This window comes from Trifolium pratense, linkage group LG1 (genome assembly GCF_020283565.1).
Source record: "Trifolium pratense cultivar HEN17-A07 linkage group LG1, ARS_RC_1.1, whole genome shotgun sequence".
Taxonomy (NCBI): Eukaryota; Viridiplantae; Streptophyta; class Magnoliopsida; order Fabales; family Fabaceae; genus Trifolium; species Trifolium pratense.
The window spans coordinates 19,471,742-19,488,436 of NC_060059.1; the positions used below are offsets into that span (position 1 = coordinate 19,471,742).

The 16,695-nt window shown below is 37.8% G+C and overlaps 3 protein-coding genes and 1 pseudogene across 5 annotated transcripts; 3 read left to right on the top strand and 1 right to left on the bottom strand.

The window, feature by feature from the left end:
• Positions 1–576: 576 nt before the first annotated feature.
• Positions 577–3,305, bottom strand: LOC123889777 (protein FAR1-RELATED SEQUENCE 5-like). The gene is made up of 3 exons (XM_045939273.1): positions 1,155–3,305; positions 726–1,064; positions 577–642 (listed from the first exon to the last, which is right to left on the bottom strand). The coding sequence occupies exons 1-3, from the start codon at positions 3,303–3,305 to the stop codon at positions 577–579; spliced, it is 2,556 nt and encodes an 851-aa protein (XP_045795229.1).
• Positions 3,306–5,181: 1,876 nt separating this feature from the next.
• LOC123898910 (probable aspartic proteinase GIP2) lies at positions 5,182–6,829 on the top strand. Its single transcript, XM_045949950.1, has one exon. The coding sequence runs from the start codon at positions 5,326–5,328 to the stop codon at positions 6,637–6,639; it is 1,314 nt and encodes a 437-aa protein (XP_045805906.1). The 5' UTR covers positions 5,182–5,325; the 3' UTR covers positions 6,640–6,829.
• A 1,760-nt stretch (positions 6,830–8,589) lies between these two features.
• Positions 8,590–10,161, top strand: LOC123881428 (annotated as a pseudogene).
• Positions 10,162–11,564: 1,403 nt separating this feature from the next.
• On the top strand, positions 11,565–14,950 carry LOC123921859 (probable histone H2A.2). Of its 3 annotated transcripts, XM_045974573.1 has the most exons (6): positions 11,567–12,098; positions 12,195–12,390; positions 12,529–12,546; positions 12,718–13,039; positions 13,650–13,776; positions 13,879–14,950. In XM_045974573.1, exons 1-4 carry the CDS (start codon positions 11,889–11,891, stop codon positions 12,885–12,887), a joined length of 594 nt encoding a protein of 197 aa, XP_045830529.1. In that variant the 5' UTR covers positions 11,567–11,888; the 3' UTR covers positions 12,888–13,039; positions 13,650–13,776; positions 13,879–14,950. The 3 variants fall into 3 exon arrangements, with proteins under 3 accessions (XP_045830520.1, XP_045830529.1, XP_045830536.1); XM_045974564.1 differs by having other exon boundaries at positions 11,565–12,098; positions 12,195–12,546; XM_045974580.1 differs by lacking the exons at positions 12,529–12,546; positions 12,718–13,039; positions 13,650–13,776; positions 13,879–14,950 and adding an exon at positions 12,479–12,514 and having other exon boundaries at positions 11,570–12,098.
• Positions 14,951–16,695: the final 1,745 nt, after the last annotated feature.

Below are 16,695 nucleotides of genomic sequence, written 5' to 3' on the forward strand. Positions count from 1 at the left end.
TATGTTATGTTTCTTTTTTGGTATTTTGTATTTAAACCTGCAAGGATGCTATACTTGTGCTACCATATATGCCTGTGATTTATGCCATATAAGTATAGTTTGCATGAATGTTTGTTCTAGTTTTATTGGTCCAAAATTTATAATAATTTACATTTGCTTGTTCAAAATATAAAAAAAAATTGATTTTATGTTACGAGCAATCGAGGAAACAACAGTCAGTCCGATAACTGCTTCAGCAGCTGCAATAACTATAACAAAGTTTGAAAAAAGTTTTCCTTTTTATTGTCGATTATGAAAAGATTGAAAAAACATTTCCTTGCATATAAGTATTACCTTTGCCGTTAATCCCAACACACACACAGACACACACACATATATTTCATATAAACTCATAATTTTCAAATCATATATATTGATTTTACCAAGAGTATGGGGAGGTACTCAAAAGGAGAATTGAAAAATACAACATACAATCTGCAATATACAACAGGAAAACAAAGGACAACCATATTAAATATTTTTACAAAGGCCGTTTATGACGCTCGACTGCAAGTGTGTAATTCATTGAATCACAAGTCAATTTTCCGGTCGTTCTTTCTTCATTTTTGCTTTCAGCTCCACGTCCCCCAAGGTTTGCAAGAACTGCCAAAAACAACAAAGGACGACAATTATAACATGTCCGGCCTTCTAACATAAGGATTGTTAAGAATTTTGTTTACACTAACCGATGAACGAGAAGGAACATTATGAGATCCACCCGGCATATAACTGTTCGTTGGTGGCGCATGCGGTGCACAGTTAGCCATATTACTGTTCATTGGTGGCGCATACGGTGCACAGTTAGCCGATGGTGGAAAGTTTGGAAACAACCCCACACTTTGATTTACTCTAAACTGTGATGGAAAGTGCGGGTATCCGTGCCCTACATTGTAGCTGGATGATGAGGACTGTGTTGGTACTTCAGTGGTTGTACTTGTAGTAGTTTGTTTCTTCCTTCGCTGACCACCATTACTCCTGTCACCGGGTACGCGGTCGTTTCTGCCTTCAGTAAGCGAATCTGATACCTGTACATTAACATAGTAAAATTTTTAAAAAACGACAGATAGTAACTTTCGCTGAAGAATAAAAACCCCAAAACACTCAAAACTGCATACATCCATATCAATCGATTCATTTTCAGTCTGCACAGTGTCGTCGAATTCTAAATCGCTGCCCGGATGTAGTACCGGACAACCAGATTTGTCGTGGCCAACCATCTGACAATGGCCACACTTTGTATTCTTCTTCTTCTTGTGTTTATTGTATTTGCGAGGAGCGCCTTTGGCGTTCGACTTCTTTGGGTCGCGAATCGGGGTTTCATTTGTATTTTTTCCTCTGTTCCCAGCATCAGCTTTCTTGAACTTGTTAATAAGACCGTACATTGCACTGATACCCTGCTTATAACCGGAATCAGTTTTACAACAAACCTCCAACAATGTATTGAACGCAGCAGTCAATGAACTTCGACGATACATTTCCAACTTATCAGCATCCTGTTTATCCACCGTACACGTCAAGACATTATTTTTCGCCATTTTAGTCCACCTTTTGCAAACCAGGTTGTCCGGGAGGTAATCCATGTGTCTCTGCTTGATGGCACAAAAGATGTGACAACATGGAATCCCACTGCGCTCAAAGTGTTGGCATTCACATTTAAAAATGGGACCAACCAAATTAACGCAAACTGTCACCGTTGAACCGGGAACGCCAAATCTATCCATTTTAATCACCACTGTATTCCCCAACGAAACTTGTTCACCAATAACCAGCGAGGCTGAATTTGTTATCTGTTCTCTAACCTTCATAAACATGGCTCTGGTGAAGATCTCAGAAACTTTTTGCTCAAGACCTGGCATATGTGTTAACATCACAGGTTTATAGTAAGTTGAAACAAAATCAGACGTCATTTCCTGGTTTCTGTACTCTGCTAAAGCTCTATGAAAATCCCTTACAAAATCAACTAGAGTGCTTCTTTTCTGCACAAAATTTTTAACAAATGAATTTAGACCTTCACACATTGAAGTCGTTCTCATTCCATAGAACATATCCGACCGCATAAACGCAGCTGCCCAACTTTTCCTTGTCTCATAAACCTTTCGAGTCCACGGATTCCCTGATAGACCATGCTCATCTATAATCCTCTGCCACTCACTTTCAAACCTCGCAGGGCTACAAGTAGAATAAACCAACGAAGAGAACTCTTGGCAAAAAATTTTATTCTTCACATTTTCAAGTGCATTCTGGTGGATATGCCAAGAACAAAGGCGGTGACTTGCATTCGGAAATACACATTTAATTGCTTCTCTCATAGCATTGTCTCCATCAGTCACCACCCGAAGCGGATGCTTTTGATACATCGCATCTAAGAATGTCTCTAACAACCACTTGTATGTCTCAGTTTTTTCGTTGACAATTAAGGCACAGGCAAAAACTGTAGTTTCCTTGTGGTGATTGTAACCACAAAAAACAACGAGTGGCCTGTCGTATTTGTTCTTCTTATAAGTCGCATCGAAGGCAATCACTTCCCCGAAACAGCTGTAGTCAACGCGACTAGCTCCGTCGCACCAAAACAAATTATTTAGATGCCCCATATCATCGAGTGTAAACTTACAATAAAAAAGGTGGTCATTTTCTGTTCTTGTCTGGATATCACACAAAGCAGAATACGCGTCGCCAACATCCTCCATTTTTGCCTTCCCACTCCTGGTGATGTAGTTATAAAGGTCTTTTTTGCAAAAACCAAGCCCTGCATGACCACCTTTTTGACCCATCAAATATCCCAGAATATGACAAGATCTAACCCCGTACGAATGCAACCCATCTACGAAATTCTTATCGGCTTCATTCAATCCACGATACTTGGGGATCAGGTGAACATGTGTGGATGGAGTTAAAGGATGGTTGTGAACGGGCATAAAGCAGACAACACCATAAGTACCACTACTGTTATTAAGGTGAAATCGAATCATAGCTACACAAGATGTTCGTGACAATCCCCTGGGTTGTCTCGAACGTTCAGTGCGCTCAATATTTTTTTTAGCTCTCTCACCCTGCCTAGAACAAACCATCTGACGTGTATGTACAACACCTTCAGCGGTGACTCGCCTTACATCTTTTCTAGCGGAAAACCCAAGACACCTTGCATATTCTACATAAAATTCCTCTGCTTTTTCTATAGATTCAAATTCCATATTTTGTATTTCTTCTGCTGTCAAGTCTTTCATGTTTACTTCGACATCGAAACCCGACAAACCATCCGCAGACATCTCTCTAAGTAAACTACAAAAATTACAATTCATGAAATGATAAGAGTTGGTGGTATTGTGGAGGTGGTAATTGACACTAACACGCTAAATGATAAGAGTAGTAATATGATAAACCATTCTATTGTTGCATAATTCAGCACACTAATCAACTAATACACATGAGTATTTTTGTTATTCCATTTGCAACTCATACACATGACATTATGATAATTTCCACTAACATGAAATCAACACATTAATCAACATAAATCAAAATAACAGCAGAAATCAAAATAACAGCAGAAACAAAAATTAAGTCATGAAATCCTAGACTAAATAATTAGGGCGCCAATAATTAGATGCAACAGCAGCAATAAAGATAAGAGACTGTCATCCTTACATCGACGAAGATCTGCAACAGCAGCAACAAAGATAAGAGACTTATACTTGGGGATCAGACGAAGATAATGAGAAGTGATGAACAGTGACCTCCTTTGGTAAACGATAAACAGTGATCTCGTTTGGTAAACGATAAACAGTGATCTCCTTTGGTAAACGATAAACAGTGATCTCCTTTGGTAATATAGGTGCGCTTATAATTTAAAGCTACTAATCTTGTACCAATTAAAGAAAAACAATTAAGTTGCTAATCAGGATTTTGAAATATTAATAAAAGGGTATTTATGTAAACAGACATATCAATACAAGGGTATTTATGTAAACAGACGCATCACGTGGTGATTAACTCAGTTTTGAAAATTTTCGTGCCAGGCAACCATTTCGTAACGAATTTGCAGGCGTGGCATCCGCCTATTGGCTTCGTGCATACTGCACCGGTGCAGCGCAAAATTCTGCTGCACGGAAGTGCTCACCATTAATTAATACACTGGCCTACATTACTTTATAACACATCAGAAAAATTAAAGATAAGAGATACTAGTATCTCAAAGTAAATATCAGAAAATATAGATATCAATTTGAACTCTGGATCACGCGTGCATTCTTTCTATTTCTAGACATATTTTGTTAAGTTGATTTTTCACATAAGTAGTTCTTTTTTTGTTTTAATAATCTACGTAACTGTATTTTAATTACATATTGTACAAAGATTCCTAATCTAATCATATACAGTTTTTTCTTCCGAAAAATGTTTAAAGTTCAAAATTCTAATTTTATATAATGTGATATTATATTAACTAAATTAAGTTCGGAGAAGTATTTTATAATAATATTTTTTTTATCTCATAGTTTAATGGTTAAAAATTTCACCTTAAATATAAATAAGTAAACTGTTCGAAGTTCGAACTCAAACTTTTTTTTTTGTTTTTTTTTTTGGTACATAAAGAGTGCAACAAGCCCAAATAAAGAAAAAAATTACGAAATTAGACGAACATTTCTAGGCATGCAAGTCCCTGAAATATCATCAAACAAGATACTCTGGAGCTCCCTCGGTGGGGCCTCTAAAACAATGGGAAAAAAGGAATCATTTATTAGAACAGAAGTAACCCCATTAATCTGGCAATTATTTGTAACCATGTCCACTAGCAATTTAGAGTCACTTTCCATAATTATATCGAACTCAAACTTCTACATATATGATATGTATACCAATTGAGGTAAACTCTCAAAACATTATAGGAAGTTTATACTTCTGTATAATGTCGGTGTGTTTAGATGGAGTATACATTTTTTTTTTATATTTATAATAAAATAAAAATGAATCTTGGCCCAAAAATTAAAGCAATAACGCGTATAAAATCGGTTTCTCAAGTTTGACCAAAAAATAAATGTGGCGTCTAGATAATAACAACATCACATATTTGTGTTAGATACAATGAAACGTGGCAAACAGATTTGACATATTGATAACATCTCTCGTTGTATTTGACTTAAGCGCCAAATACTTTAATCAATAAATCAAATCAAATGTGGCAACTGATCAATCTTCTCATCCAATTCTATCCATAAATACAGCATCTTATGCACCATTCCCTCCAACTCAATATCATATTTCATACACATATTCACTCTCTCTATAGCTATGGCTAATTCATATTTCAAACACTTCATTACCCTTTCCCTCCTATTTTTCTTCATTTCACCCACTTTCTCTCAACAATCATTTAGGCCAAAAGCCTTGCTTCTCCAAGTCACAAAAGATAGTGCAACAACACTCCAATACAAAGCTCAAATTAACCAAAGAACCCCACTAGTCCCACTAAACCTCATCGTCGATCTCGGCGGCCAATTCCTCTGGGTCGATTGCGAAAATCAATACATTTCCTCTACATACCGTCCTGCACGGTGTCGCTCTGCCCAATGCTCCCTCGCCAAAGCCAATGGTTGTGGAGATTGTTTCTCGTCACCCAAACCCGGCTGCAACAACAATACTTGTGGTCTAATTCCCGATAACACCATCACCCATACCGCGACTAGTGGTGAACTAGCCGAAGATGTTTTATCAATCCAATCCACTAACGGATTCAATCCAGGACGAAAAGTCTCCGTTTCACGCTTTTTATTCTCATGTGCACCAACTTTTTTACTAAAAGGACTCGCAAGTGGTGCCACTGGCATGGCCGGTCTTGGAAGAACCAAAATTGCTCTTCCATCTCAATTAGCTTCATCTTTTAGCTTCGATAGAAAATTCGCTATATGTCTTTCCTCTGGAGATGGCGTAGTTATTTTCGGTGATGGTCCTTATGGTTTTCTTCCTAATGTTGTACTTGATTCAGATTCGCTCGCGTACACACCACTTTTAATCAATCCCGTTAGCACAGCTTCCGCTTTCTCACAAGGAGAGCCTTCAGCCGAGTATTTCATCGGCGTGAAAACAATAAAAATAGATGAAAAAGTTGTTTCACTTAACACAAGTTTGTTATCTATAGACAACAACGGTATTGGTGGAACAAAAATTAGTACCGTGGATCCTTACACGGTTCTAGAAGCTTCTATTTATAAAGCGGTTACAGATGCTTTTAATAAAGCGTCAATTGCTAGAAACATATCAAGGGCGAGTTCGTTTGCGCCTTTTGAATTTTGTTACAGTTCAGATAGTGTGCTTGGGACGCGATTGGGTGCGTCCGTGCCTACTATTGAACTTGTTTTGCAGAATGAAAATGTGATTTGGAGAATATTTGGTGCGAATTCGATGGTGAATATAAATGACGATGTTTTGTGTCTTGGATTCGTTAATGGTGGTAAGAATCCGAGGACTTCGATTGTGATTGGAGGGTATCAGTTGGAAAATAATCTTGTGCAAATTGATCTGGCTGCTTCTAGATTGGGATTCAGCTCTCTACTCTTTGGACGACAGACTACATGTTCTAACTTCAACTCTACCTCCACAGCCTAGATGATGTTTTTCCAATTCAGAATTTTTTAGTACACTTTCAAGTTTGAATAATTAGTGTTTGCCTTTTTTTCATAATAAATGGCTTTGAATTCATGTCTGGCTTGACATGGTCAAGGAGTATAGATTGATGTAAACTAAAGTATCTCTTTTCCACTTTTAATTTTATACACATATGGTTTGTTTTATAAAATTCAAAGATTTGTTTGTCTCCTCTATATTAATCTCATCTTTTAATGTCTGCTTATTTAAGTGCATCATATATTATTGACAATATAGTAAAGTTAAGTCATTTCATTTATACTCCAATACTATATAATATATATAATGGGTACATGTTAAAATAGAAATGAAAAAAACCAGAGCTGGCTACTTTTGTTAAAGAGTGAAAACATGACACCTGCAATATTTTCTTCTACTTCTTTAAGGGGTTTCACATCTTCTCTTTTTTTAAAGGCAAAGTATAATTATAAACTCTAAAGCATAAGGAGTGCTTTGAATAGTAACATGGCTACAACAAGAAGCAAAAACAGAAACTAAAAATTACACCAAAGTAAAAAGGCACAACACGCCTAACCAGTGGCGGAGCTAGAAAATTTATAAAATCTGGATAAAATCTTAGTTTTAAACAAATATCTCAATTTTGCACTGAAACTAATTTTAAAATTTTAAAAAAAGATTACCAGGTCCTGGGCTGGTCGGGCCATAGATCCTCCCATGCACCTAACTAGGGGTGTCAAAAAAATTCATTTATCCATTATCCATCCAATTCATTCACTAATGGATCAATCCAATCTATTCATATGTGGATGATTCTCTGACTGCCCCTCGTGATGACCCAACAACCACGCCTAGAAAAGGCACGTAGGCGAATTTAGCTTGCTTAAACCCCACTTTCATGAATTGGGATAAAAAAAATTTACTAGTACTTCATAACCTCAAAGCTCAAAGGTTCAAATTCTATTCAAGACACTTGTAAAATACGGTAACTATTTAATGTTAATATTTTCTTCCTACATTTTTAGTTTATAAAAAGTGTTCCATTACCATAAATCAATAGTGTTGTGGAGGTTGTCACACTCACAAGGTTATAGAGGAACACTTCCATAGACCAAATACAAACTATTTAAATTTAGACATACATACAAAACTTAAATAAAATTTTAAAATAAAAGAATTAATTGATGTGGTTAAATTATTTATGATTTAATTTTTGTCATTTATGTATATCTATCTATCTGTCTATATATAATAGATTTAGAGTTGTGCCCATAGTAAAATTGTTATGTAACACTGAACGAAACCAAAACTTTAATAACTATAACCGATGTTCTTTACAAACATTTAGACACATTACTTTAACACACAAAAATACATATCAATTCATCATTTTTCCTTTACTTTTTTTCAATTGTGTGTTCAAATACTTCACCATATATAATAGAGCAACACTTATTTAGTCCATATGGGCTAAACTCAGTTGATATAAACAACACATTATATATGTAGAGTCAAAATTCGAACTCACTCCAGTTATTCACCTTAAGAGAGAGATTGATAGAAAATTTGACAAAAAAAACAACACTTATTTGAACATATACAGACATCAAAATACATATAACTTTTTTATTTAAGAAATACACATTATTTAATTCAACTTTCTTTTATTATTTTTTTTATATTTATATATGTGTGTGTTCAAATCTCCTACTTATTTCAACTTGTGAATGATAAAATGTCCAGATGATTATGTAGGCAGCATCCCATATATAGTCGTGTTCGATACAAAACGTAGCAATCATATTTGACTTGCTAACATCACAACTAGTTGTCTTTGACTTAAGTGCTAAATTCTTTAATGCATCAAATCAAAAGTGGCAACTCAATCTTACCCATCCAATTCCAATTCCATAAATAAATAGAGCTGCATATACACCATCCTCTCCAGCTCAATATCTAGCTATAGCTTCCATACAATATCTCTAGCCATGACTAATTCCAATTTCAAACACTTCATTATCCTTCTCCTATTATTCTTCATTTCACCCACTTTCTCTCAACAATCATTCAGACCAAAAGCCTTAGTTCTCCCAGTCACAAAAGATAGTGCAACAACACTCCAATACATAGCTCACATCAACCAAAGAACCCCACTAGTCCCACTAAACCTCATTGTCGATCTCGGCGGCCAATTCCTTTGGGCCGATTGCGAGAACCAATACGTTTCCTCTACATACCGCCCTGCACGGTGTCACTCCGCCCAATGCTCCCTCGCCAAAGCCGACGGCTGTGGCAATTGTTTCTCATCACCCAAACCCGGCTGCAACAACAACACATGCGGTCTCGCTCCCGATAACACTATCACCCACACCGCCACAGGTGGTGAACTAGCAGAAGATGTTTTATCAATCCAATCGACAAACGGCTTCAATCCAGGACAAAATGTCGTTGTTTCACGCTTCTTATTCTCGTGTGCACCAACTTCCTTATTACAAGGACTCGCAAGTGGTGCCTCGGGCATGGCCGGTCTTGGAAGAACCAAAATCGCTCTTCCATCTCAATTAGCTTCTGCTTTTAGTTTCGATAAAAAATTTGCATTTTGTTTTTCCTCTTCAGATGGCGTCATTATCTTCGGTGATGGTCCGTACGGTTTTCTCCCTAATACCGCTACTCTCCCTAATGTCGTATATGATGCAAAGTCACTCACATACACACCACTTTTAATCAATCCTATTAGCACAGCTTCTGCCTTCTCGCAAGGAGAGCCTTCAGCTGAGTATTTCATCGGGGTGAAAACAATAAAAATAGATAAAAAAAGTGGTTTCACTTAACACGAGTTTGTTATCCATAGACAATAACGGTATTGGTGGAACAAAAATTAGTACGGTTGATCCTTACACGGTTCTTGAAGCTTCTATTTATAAAGAGGTTACAGACGCTTTTGTTAAAGCGTCTATTGCTAGAAACATAACAAGGGTGGACTCATTTTCGCCTTTTGAATTTTGTTATAGTTTTGACAATTTGCCCGGGACAACATTGGGTGCGTCCGTGCCTACTATTGAACTTGTTTTGCAGAATAATGTGATTTGGAGTATGTTTGGTGCAAATTCGATGGTGAATATAAATGATGAGGTTTTGTGTCTTGGATTCGTGAACGGTGGTGAGAATCCGAGGACATCAATTGTGATCGGAGGAAATCAGTTGGAAAATAATCTTCTTCAATTTGATTTGGCTGCATCTAGATTGGGTTTTAGCTCCACACTCTTTGCACGCCACACTGATTGTTTTAGATTCAACTTCACCTCCACTGCCTAGATGCATATTGTCAACTTGGACATGCTTTTGAAATAACTAGTGTTACCTTCATTCATAATAAGTGAATTTAAAATTTGTATCTGCTTTGAGAAGGATTATAGTTTATTTGATGTAAACTAAAGTATCTCATTTCCCCTTTGGGTACACTTGTTTGTTTATTTATCTAAGATTGAATAATTTTTCCAATACAAACAAATATTTGATATTTCATTGATTCTTATTTACTAATCCTTTATTAATCTCTTATTGTCAGCTTATCTAGGTGCATAATGTATTTTTGACAATAATAAAGTGAAGCCAATTTCATTTATAATAATAGTATGGATCCATGTTAAAATATAAATACAAACAATGAAAGCTAGCTACTTGTGTTAAAGAGTAAATAAGTCACAATATTTTCTTCTATTTTCTTAAAGGGTTCCAAATGATTGATTGCTAGGCGACTTCTATGGTGCTTGAGCTTCTCATATCGCACACCATATGCGAGTAAAAAAATATCATTAGATTAAGTGGTTATAGATTTCATTGTATGTTGTTGTCCCCGAGAATTTAGTGGGGTTCGAACCCGGACACTCTATTTATTCACCCTTAAGATAAAATTTCTAACTATTAGGCTATTTTGACAAAAAAAAATATTCATTGTATGTTGCCTATATTAGAACATTTCCATTTATGAAACAATCTCTTTATTATTCTAGTTTCTCCTCCACTATCGTTTTCTTCCCCCCACTTCTCTCTAACTTGTTACATGCATGTTATAAATTTATTTTTAGGATTGAGTCCGCTTTTCTAATGAAAGTTTGATATGACTTGTTACTTAAATGTTAAATGTTTAGGTATTTTATGTTAAGATATTTATGTTGAACTAAAATAGGTTTAAGAACAATAGCTTTTAATTTTTGATTTTTGAGTTTTGATGATAACTGTTCTGGACTAGACTAATGCAAGTCCACCTAGACCCTCACCAAGTCCACATGGCTTGCCCAATCACCTCCATGTCAGCATGGCACAACCTCTCAACCAAGATAGGGTAAAATTACTACTCTACCCACTATCTAAGGGTAATATCTTGGCAGTCCCTCTTAATGGGCCTTGGCTAGTCCAGCCCACTAAGAGGACCTTTGGCCCAGAGCTGGGGGCTATAAATACTCTCCCTCATGGGAGAGCAAGGTAGACACTATTCATTATTGCAATTACTCTCTCTCTCTAACTTCTCTCTTGTATCTCTTTTGCTCTCTACCCTTACTGACTTAGGCATCGGAGCACCTGCAGGTACAACCCCCCCTTCGTGGATCATCTACTCGGACCTGCTGCCTATCACCTGCTCAACGGACTTCCAGCTGGCCTTCTACCTGTTCTGATCAACAGTTAAGATCAGTGGCGCCGACTGTGGGGAACTGAGTTCTCCCCTTCTTTATTTCGAACAAGAAAACTAAAGAACACACTAGTAGAAAAATGACTTTTGGTTTAGAGATACCACTACTGGTATGTGAATACCAGTAGTGAAATACATTTGACCAAAGGATTCCACTACTGATATTTTAATACCGGTAGTGAAAAGTTCATAGACAAGGGATTTCACTACTGGCTTTCTTAAATCAGTAGTGAAAAGTAGACACGGTGGCAATGTTGTAATTACGTTGAAATTTGTTTTAATTGGATTTCACTACTGATTTGGTCTTCAACCGTAGTGGAATCCCTTAACATATGTTTCGCGAAGCTTAGTGTTCATTTGTTCATTCATTCATTCCCAATCCCTAACATATGTTTCGCGAAGAGCGAAGAACGAAGAACGAAATTCTTCCTCGTCAATTCCCAATCACCAATCATCATCTTCTCCAGAACGAAACAAGGTCATCAATCATTCTAAGTTTCATCTTCATCACACTCTTCATTTCTTACTTCACAAAACACCGATTTCAATTTTCAATCTCGCAATGGATACTTCCCCAAAATCGAAGAAAGGAGCTGGAGGAAGGAAAGGCGGAGGTCCAAGGAAGAAGTCAGTCACCAGATCCACCAGATCCGGTCTTCAATTCCCCGTCGGAAGAATCGGCCGTTACTTGAAGAAAGGTAGATACGCTCAGCGTGTTGGTACCGGTGCTCCGGTTTACTTAGCCGCTGTTCTTGAATATCTTGCTGCTGAGGTATAATTAAATCAATTTCAATTTAATCGCTAATATTTAATGATTTTGAATTTGGAACCCTAATTTTGAATCTGAAACCCTAATTTGTTTGTTTAGGTGCTTGAATTGGCTGGGAATGCTGCACGTGATAACAAGAAGAATAGGATAATCCCTAGACATGTGTTGTTGGCTGTGAGGAATGATGAAGAACTTGGAAAATTGCTTGCTGGTGTTACAATTGCTCATGGTGGTGTTCTTCCAAATATTAACCCAATTCTTTTGCCTAAGAAGACTGATAGATCTACTGCTGCTAGTAAGGAACCAAAGTTTTTATCTTTTAATCATTTTTTGTTTATAAAGTTTTTGTCTTTGCGTTGTTTTGAACATGGAGTTGAAGCTAGATTGGAGGTTTGGTTGATAAAACTGCTTTCACTGGGAATTAATGTTGCAGCAGGCGTATATCAGTGGGGTGAGTGTTTTTGTTAGCATTCATAATTATGGAATTTGCTACTATGGATGTGTTTGCCTTATTTTGATTGCATAGGGACTCATGAAGGTAATGTGCTAGTTATATCTGTGACATTTATCACTTTGCATTTTCTTATAAATTTTGACAGCAAATCTGTTTTTTTTACTGCAGATGTTGAATCCAAGTTACTTAAAGCAAGAATGAAAATGCAACAGAAGTATTTGGATCAGTTTTACATGTTGTATGATGACTTTAACATTACTAAGCTTCCACTTCTTCCACAAGAGGTCAGTTTTCATGTTCTTGATATTCAGAGTCCATGTTATCAACTATGTTGTTAATTGAGCGCGCTATAGCAGCATAGTGTGGTCAGTTTTCTTATCAATTTTGTAATTTTGAAACCCATGTGACAATTGTTTTGGATACACATGGTCAACTAGTATCTCTTTACAAGCCTGGTGGGCCAGTTCTTGCCTATACTTCTGCTATTCAGGTAAGTTTACGCATTGCAATGGAATTTAAGATGTGAATCATATCAAAGGCATATTGATATCATGCATGGTCTCTCATTTTGAGTTAGCTTGCTAGTGAGCAATTTTGTGATAAATTATGCAAATACTTTACAAAATATCTGCTAGTCTTTTAAATTTAAATGAATACAAAAGAACTAAGGTCCTTTGAAGCTTTCAAGAACCCGGACTGATACCACAGAGCAAGACCATACCCAGGCTTGCTTCTATATGTGAATGTCAGAATGTGGTTAAGTTTATAGATTCATGCGAGAAACTGTGTTTCTTCGTCTTAGGCCTCCGTCACTTTATTATGTTTAGTTTGTGGTATAATTTTCTAGTCCAATCTTTTCCTGACTGTTCATTTATTTTAGATTTTAAATACAGTTTTAAATTTGAACTCAATATATGACAAAGTAGGTTCACAGTCGAAAAGTATATAGTGTTTTCTGTAATATAACGAAGGAAAGTTTAGTATCGTAACTTTGAACTGTTTAATAGTTATCTACCGAAATGGTGGATGAAATTATATAAGTTGATACTATTTTGGCTGGATATATAAATTGATGTTAATTACAATTGTTGTGATTTCAGGACTGTGTTGCCTTGACCAGGCAAAGAGTAAAGGAACTAAAAAGCTTCTTAGACGAAGCAAATTCTGCTATGGAGGTTGAGTAGAATTATAAATTAATCTTAACATTTTTGAGTAAAGGAACTACAGGTAGTGCTATGTCTACCAGTGATGTAAGCATAATTTGAAATGTTTTAGCCGATGATTTCATTATTCACCTTAAGCATCTTTCAATGGTGTCTTGTCTTCTAGGTGGTCCAAAGTGGTTGCACAAACAAAGGCCTCGTACGGACGAAAGCTATCTTGGAGGTTCCGCTAATAGATACGGCCCGAGAGGACAAACTGATTTGGGTAGACGATATGCATCTACACAGTCAAGTCTGGATATAAATTCATATTACAGAGTCTGGCTCAAAGTGACATTCTACAAGTGGAAGGCGAATGGAATGCTATTTGGCGCGCTGCTGCACCGCACAAAATGCGCCATCTGTTATGGCGATTGTGCAGAGGTAGTGTGCCCACAAGGATTCGCTTATTACAGCGTCATGTAAACTGTCCGTCTATCTGTCCAGTTTGCGATCAAGAGGAGGAGGACGATGTGCATGCTTTTTTTACTTGTTCGGTAACAAAAGAAAGCTGGCGAGTAGCAGGTTTAAATGATATATGTTCCTATGGCGATACGCGGGGTCTGAACGCTGCTTAAATGTCTTTGCAATATGTAAGGCTCAGGACAGTGCAACTGTTGGTCGTGTAGCAGCACTATTGTGGTGTATTTGGCATAACCGCAACGATATAGTGTGGAACAACGTTCTGCAGACCTCCAGCCAAATCGGGAAGTGGTCTTGTAACCTATACAATATTGCATAATATAGCCTTTCATGTTGATTGTTTTCTAAAAATTATGTGGTTGCAGATGTACTACTTTGTCTACTCAGAGAAACCTTGTTCGTCGTTCATTGCGCTGCTTCGTCGGTCCACCGTTCACCGATTCTTGAAGTTGTTTGCCATATTCCTTCGTTTCTGTGTTGATTCGGTATTCGGTATCTTTCAGTTTATCTCTCAACTCCCTTGTTTTTCTTTTCTTCTGTTTATCTTACAATTTTGAAGATTTATGCTTCATGAGAGAATTTTCTTTAAATGCTAATTGTATTGCTGTGACATTGTGATACCATATATGCTTAGCCCGCTATCTCTCATTGTTATTCCATTATTTACAAACTTCTACCTGTTATACTTCCCATTACTATAGCTAGAATTCCAGCTATATGTTTGATAATTTTGTTTTTGTATGCAATGCAGTTTGCTTTAACTCATCTATCACACATATTTTTTGTAATTAAAAAACTGGAAAACCATACATACCACTACGGATATGTGTAAATACCCGTAGTGGAATCCCCATGATTTATATTAAAAAAATTTGAAACCATACATACCACTACTGGTATTCATTATAACCGACGTGGAATCCCATACATACCACTACGGGTATGCGTAAATACCCGTAGTGGAATCCCCAATTCTTAAAAAAAAAAAACTGGAAACCATACATACCACTACGGATATGTGTAAATACCCGTAGTGGAATCTCATACATACCACTACGGGTATTTTTAAATACCCGTAGTGGAATCCCCAATTTTTTTAAAAAAAAATGGAAACCATACATACCACTACGGATATTGTAAATACCCGTAGTGGAATCTCATACATACCACTACGGGTATTTGTAAAAACCGACGTGGAATCCCCATAATTTTAAATAATAATTACAGAAGAAACTACACATACCACGACGGGTATAAAAATACCCGACGTGGAAAGTGTGTACTTACAACGTCGACTGCATTTACTACTGGCCGCGGCCAGTAGTGGAAAGTCTGTTTGGCCAGTAGTTGTATCTCCTTTCTGCACTAGTGACAAAACCAATCAATCACTTTTTCATCATGGCCAGTTCATCTCATTTCAACAATGACGTTGAGGACGCTGCTCCTCCATCTTCTCCCCGTCTGTCTCCTGCTCTCATCACTGACCTCCAGGCCCTCCCCGAGTCAGACCCTAGAGACGGGCAGGAAACTTCCTGGACTTCCGAGGATGGCGACTTGGTCATCTTGACTGAGAAACAGGCAGGGAAGCGCCTTCAGTCCGAGCAGGGCAAATCAGCAGAGACCGACTTGTCCGCTGCTTCAGTTACCAATGCTGAACTAGCAACACTCATAGCTGCCCTGAAACAAACCACCGAAGCTCTCCAAGGCCAGAATCGCCGAATGGACGAGCAGAATCTGAGACTCGATCGCTTGGAAAGGAATAAGCGATTCTCAAGGAACAACTCTCCCCCGAGGAGAACTCCCACTTCTCAATCCCCTCCTCGTCAGGAAACTGTCAAACAACGACGACCTGCCCTCGAGAGGATCGAGCAACCTGGCAAGAAAAGAGACCATGTCTCCCCTCCCCGCGAGGGTATATCTTCTCCAAATGTGAAAAAAGGAAAAACTGTGGACCGAGCACCTCCTCGTCATCATTCTCCCCAGGGACTCAGCTTGATGACCAAACAAGGGCAGCCAGTAAGTCGCAGCCATCACACTGACCAATTCTCCAGGAGCCCTACTCCTAATCGTGAGGGCTCACCTCCCCTAAACTCACAAGAGAGCGACGAGGAGGATCCCCGCTGCCCTTTATCTCACGATATCCTTCAAGCACCCGTTCCAAAAGGATTTGAGCGACCACCTGCTCTCCCAGCTTATGATGGACTTACTGACCCAGATGAACACATCGCATCAGTCAATGCTACCCTGAACTTCTTAAGGGTCAGCGGAGCAATTAGATGCAGAATCTTCCCAACTACACTAAGAAAGGGAGCTATGGCCTGGTACCACAGCCTAGCTCCTCGCTCCGTTATCTCATGGATGGATCTGACCGACCAATTCTGCAGGCACTTCACTGCTTCCCGCAAGCAACCAAAGACTGAGGCAGTCCTAGACGCCATCTTCCAAGCTGATAATGAATCTCTCCGCAGTTTCATAGAGAGGTTCAACAGAGAAGCCGTCCAGGTAGAAACAACTGATGACA

Bases quoted from the DNA above. Each gene is read 5' to 3' on its own strand.
- LOC123889777 (XM_045939273.1), bottom strand. From the start codon at position 3,305: ATGTCTGCGGATGGTTTGTCGGGTTTCGATGTCGAAGTAAACATGAAA. The intron at 1,065-1,154 runs GTATGCAGTTTT...GTTAATGTACAG, and splicing joins ATGAATCGATTGATATGGAT to GTATCAGATTCGCTTACTGA. The intron at 643-725 runs GTTAGTGTAAAC...TGTTTTTGGCAG, and splicing joins ATGTTCCTTCTCGTTCATCG to TTCTTGCAAACCTTGGGGGA.
- LOC123898910 (XM_045949950.1), top strand. From the start codon at position 5,326: ATGGCTAATTCATATTTCAAACACTTCATTACCCTTTCCCTCCTATTT.
- LOC123921859 (XM_045974564.1), top strand. From the start codon at position 11,889: ATGGATACTTCCCCAAAATCGAAGAAAGGAGCTGGAGGAAGGAAAGGC. The intron at 12,099-12,194 runs GTATAATTAAAT...TTGTTTGTTTAG, and splicing joins TTGAATATCTTGCTGCTGAG to GTGCTTGAATTGGCTGGGAA. The intron at 12,547-12,717 runs GTGAGTGTTTTT...TTTTTACTGCAG, and splicing joins AGCAGGCGTATATCAGTGGG to ATGTTGAATCCAAGTTACTT.